Source organism: Fragaria vesca, linkage group LG1, assembly GCF_000184155.1.
Source record: "Fragaria vesca subsp. vesca linkage group LG1, FraVesHawaii_1.0, whole genome shotgun sequence".
Lineage (NCBI taxonomy): Eukaryota > Viridiplantae > Streptophyta > Magnoliopsida > Rosales > Rosaceae > Fragaria > Fragaria vesca.
The window spans coordinates 13,993,796-13,998,100 of record NC_020491.1 but is presented as its reverse complement, the minus strand read 5'-3'; the positions used below and the strand labels follow the sequence as shown (position 1 = coordinate 13,998,100).

General features: G+C 38.2%; 2 protein-coding genes across 2 annotated transcripts in view; both read left to right on the top strand.

Moving 5' to 3' along the window:
* Positions 1 to 1,355, top strand: part of LOC101304514 — a 3,961-nt gene extending 2,606 nt beyond the window's left edge. The window contains exon 4 of the mRNA XM_004288178.1: positions 219 to 1,355. The gene's annotated coding sequence lies outside the window, so the exon portion shown is untranslated. The remainder of the gene's footprint in view (positions 1 to 218) is intronic.
* Positions 1,356 to 2,851: 1,496 nt separating this feature from the next.
* On the top strand, positions 2,852 to 3,643 carry LOC101304224 (bifunctional 3-dehydroquinate dehydratase/shikimate dehydrogenase, chloroplastic-like). Its single transcript, XM_004288177.1, has 3 exons — positions 2,852 to 2,911; positions 3,092 to 3,280; positions 3,376 to 3,643. The coding sequence occupies exons 2-3, from the start codon at positions 3,117 to 3,119 to the stop codon at positions 3,563 to 3,565; spliced, it is 354 nt and encodes a 117-aa protein (XP_004288225.1). The 5' UTR covers positions 2,852 to 2,911; positions 3,092 to 3,116; the 3' UTR covers positions 3,566 to 3,643.
* Positions 3,644 to 4,305: the final 662 nt, after the last annotated feature.

The window sequence follows — 4,305 nt, the reverse complement described above, 5'->3', positions numbered from 1 at the left end:
AGTTAGACTAAATTATGATATTCATGTATTTTTTTCTTTTTAGAAAGAAACAGATTCATGTAGGCTGTGTCTTTCCTCCATGATTGATAACTTTTATATAACTTCTCCATGATTCCTTGGATTTCCAGTAAGGAGATGGGTACCTTACAGTACTTTGGTTTGTCTTTTGTTCTGGCTATAGAATACTCATGTCAAAAATTGTTTGGTTTGTTTTGTAGACAGTGTCTTCAAAACTTGCAAGATTTGCTAATCGATCACCAAGTAACATACAGTTGTTGAGAGGGTGACAGAGAGGGAGAGGAGAGGTAAAGAAGAAGACCTCATTTGTTTGGGAAAACATTTGCTATGCAGGCAAGATCATGTATTTTAGTTTAAAGGATATTATTACCGAAGTCAAAGAAAACCGTGACTGCAAGTCTGCAACCTTGAAGCCCAATGAAGACAAGGGAAAAGTGACCAACCAGATGGTAAAATCTTGCAGTCGTCAATCGATGAGAGGTTAAACAAGGTTGAATCGGAGGGTGGCGAATTGTCAGCTCTTTTAGATGCAGATGAGATTTTAAAGCTTCTTGGAATGATTTCACAGCATAAGCAGACTTTGAATTTATGTTAGACACTTGGTTTTGAAGATAAAATTCCTGGTAAGTGTATTAAAAATGAGCCTTCCTTGAGTGTTGTTTCTGTTCCACTTTGACAACTGTACAGTATCTTAATATTAAACGAGATTGAGGAGTTTGAGAAGGAGGTTGAATTGAAAAGGGGGGAGATTGGGTTGGTTGAGATGGTGAGGGAGATGGAATTGAGGGCGAAAAAGTTTCGGGTTGTTGAGAAGGTGATGAAGGAGTGGTGTTGTAGGCTGGAATTGAAAGAGAGGGAGATTGAGGGGCTGTGTGAGAAGTTTGAATTGAGGAGGCAAGAATTTGAGCTGAGAGTTGAGGAGAAGGTGGAGGAGTGCCTTAACGAGGTTGTGATCAAAGAGGGGCAACTTGAAGAGCTAGCCAAAGAGTTTGAGTTGTTTGCTTCTCGAGTGAAGGCTGAGCATTTGGAAAAAGAAAAGCATTTTGTGTCACTTGAAGAATCGATGGAACAAAAAAGGAAAGACCTTGGCTGCACTTGACAAGTCGTTACAAGATCGTCAAAAGTCTTTGGATTCAGTCTCATATGAACTGAAGTTAAAAGAGGGACAGCTTGAAGAGCAAGCCAGATTGTTTGAACAGGAGCAGATGCAATATGCTTCTCAAACGACGACTGAGATGTTAGAAAGAGTAAAGCATTTTGCTTCACTTGAAGTCCTTAAAAGAGAGAAAAGAGCATTTGGTGAGACAACTTGAAGAGAAGGCCCGAGAGCTTGAATCAAAGCAAAAACTATTTGATTCTCTGCTATTGGAAAGAGAAGAGCAACTTCATTCATATAAAAATTCCATACAAGAATGTGAAAAGCAGTTCAATGCGCTCCAAAAACTTGAAGTACCATATGCCTTGAGTCACCAAGTACTACTCTTCTTGGTCAACAACTGCTTTGTTTCTGAGTTGCATTAATATTGATTCTCTTTAGGAGATGCACACACATATGTTCTGAGAGAGCGTATTCAGCGCACCCGGGTGCGCCGCATACCCGTCCATCTCCGCCGTCCATTTGACGCGGACTTTTGACTTTTTCAAAATGGACGGCGGAGATGGACGGGTACGTGGCGCACCCGGGTGCGCTGTATAATTTTCAATGTTCTGACTGATAACAGACATGTATCAAGTACTTGAAAGGTGTGGAAAAAGTATGATTGGATGATTTTGCTCACTTATGTAGTTCTTCACAGCAGTCATTTCTTGATGCCTTAAAGTTTTACTCTGAGTTTCACCGTGCATAAGTAACCTTATTATGGGTGTCAAATACGTGCCTTTCTTTTGGGAAAGAACTTAGGTTGGGATGGTTTTCTGGGGTTGAAGCAAAAGTTGAACTTCCTTTTATCTTAATATAGTAATATGTTGGTCTGTTCATTTGTGAGTTCAAGTTCAACTTCCTTATACCGACAAAGGATTGGTATTTTGAAAATTCTAATAATTGTGTGCTCAAGTTAGGTGTCATGTGCCACATGAGAAGTGTATCTTGGGTTTGGTTGAGGACCATAGAGGTGATAGAACCATGGATGCCCTCAGTGTCTCTTTGACTTTCAGTAGCCATCTACAGTAAATTGCTGAATGGCCGGTGCCTTTGAAAATCTTTGTCCATCTTATTCAATAGGGTCTTTGGTTGGTATGTACTATGTGTAAGGATTTATGGGTTTAAGGTAATCTGGGGTTTACAGTGTTCGCTGGATTCAGAATACAAATCGTATGTGGGGTTATGTACATCAACTTGGGGCTGAAGAAATCAGTGTTTCATTGCCTGTTTTGTAGGGAATTGAAAGTGTTGGATCTCTGAAATCCCAAAAAACCATACCATGACAACTTTGTGTTTTTCATTTCGAATTTATAAGTTATAACATTAACAAAAATGGGAAAGAACTAAGAACATAACAGAAATATGTCAACTTCAACAATCAAATTTTAGTTTAGAGGAGGAAAGTGTAGCTGTGTATTCCATAACAATATGCATATAGTATGTAACTCAGATTATTGATCCGTACTATTTGGCGTACCTCTCTCACTACCAAATGTTCAAATTAACTTTCCTTTCTGTATGTTTCTCTCTCACAACCGATTTTCATTTGTCAATATACTCAAGTAGGTACATCCATATCCCTCATAAATAATTACTAGTACACTGAACCAAATCACAATCAAGCCACAATATCACCAAGTTTAAGCACCTTGCATGCTTTAAGCACCTAATACATACAGTGCTGACATATGAAGTAGCCTCAGAAACCTCAAGCCACAATACCACCAAGTTTCTCACATGGGAAGCCTTCAGGTAAATCTTTCTGTTCTTTATCCTTTCTGTTTCCTGTGGTACCCATTTTAGATTCTCACATTACTATGCTAAATGCATGTTACAAACTCTTGTGCTAATTTCTGTTCTTGGTTGTATTGGTGTGTGATTTTGGTTTACCACCTCTGATCTTCACACAAGCACGGGAGGATTTCTGAGCAGCCCAACATTGCTATGTACACCCCTAATGGGAACCACAGTGGACCAAATGATCATTGAGATGCACAAGGCTAAGGAAATTGGTTCTGATGTTGTGGAAATCAGGCTTGATTATTTGAGAAACATTAACCCAAGTTCAGATCTTGAATTACTTATCAAGCAGAGTCCTCTGCCTACTCTTGTCACTTACAGGTAATGTCTAATGAACACTCGAGTATAGAAGTAACTTCGATCAAAACTTGCATTTTCGTGTTAGAGAAGTTAATGAGAGAAGTCCCCCATGTCAGACCTCATTTGAAAGAGGATGCAATGAAGTTGGCATTCCAATGGAAAGCAAGAATGAGAATTCCTGAAAATTCCTGGGAGATTTGGGGATTTTTGCACTTTATAGCTGCATATGAGTTGGTTTATACTCTACATGTTGATGAGACTGTAAAGCTTCATGGGATGATTTCTCAGAATAAAGAGGCTTCTTAGAATTCTGCCAGACACTTCCGTATGCAGATAAGATCCCTGGTAAGTTCTTGATATCGTCTTTCATAGTGCGCTATGTCATTCGACTGAATGTGGTTTTAACTTGTAACTATATGGAAGTATGTCCTAGCTAGATGCATACTTGTGTCCATTTCCTAGTTATCTTTGTGTTGGTTGTACTCTGCCTTCTTGAGCAATGGGGTCAAACATGAAAGACTCTTGAAAATTGATTCTTGAACAGTCACTGACTCACTGTAGTAGTTCTTTAAATGGTGTCCACTGTTCTCTAGGATGGTTCTAGCTTGTGTAATACTAGAATTATACCCGCGCCTTGGCGCGGTATATACATTTACGGTGTGTTTGGATGTGGGTGAATTTCTGAGAATTTAATAAAAAATAAGGAATTCCCAATTTCTTAGGACGGTTTTCCTCGTTTGGATACTTATCTTATGGAATTAGCAATTTTCACAGGAAAATAATCGTGAAATTTAGGAACTTAAATTCCCGACTTGAATTCCTCACAAAATAAGCATCATTTGTCAATTTCTTTAACTAAGATTAGTCTGAATACAAATTCTTGTCATTTTAAAACTCTACATCATGAAATCCAAACAATGAAATTCTCGATTAATAGGATTTAAATTCATGGAATTGTATTTTGAAATTTCTATGGACACATCATGAATTCAAACAATGGAATTCTCAATTAATAGGATTAAATTCATGACATTGTAATTCTCATG

Excerpts from the sequence above, each read along its gene's own strand:
- LOC101304224 (XM_004288177.1), top strand. The coding sequence starts at position 3,117 with ATGGGAACCACAGTGGACCAAATGATCATTGAGATGCACAAGGCTAAG. Across the intron at positions 3,281-3,375 it reads CCTACTCTTGTCACTTACAG|ACCTCATTTGAAAGAGGATG; the intron begins GTAATGTCTAAT and ends CCCCCATGTCAG.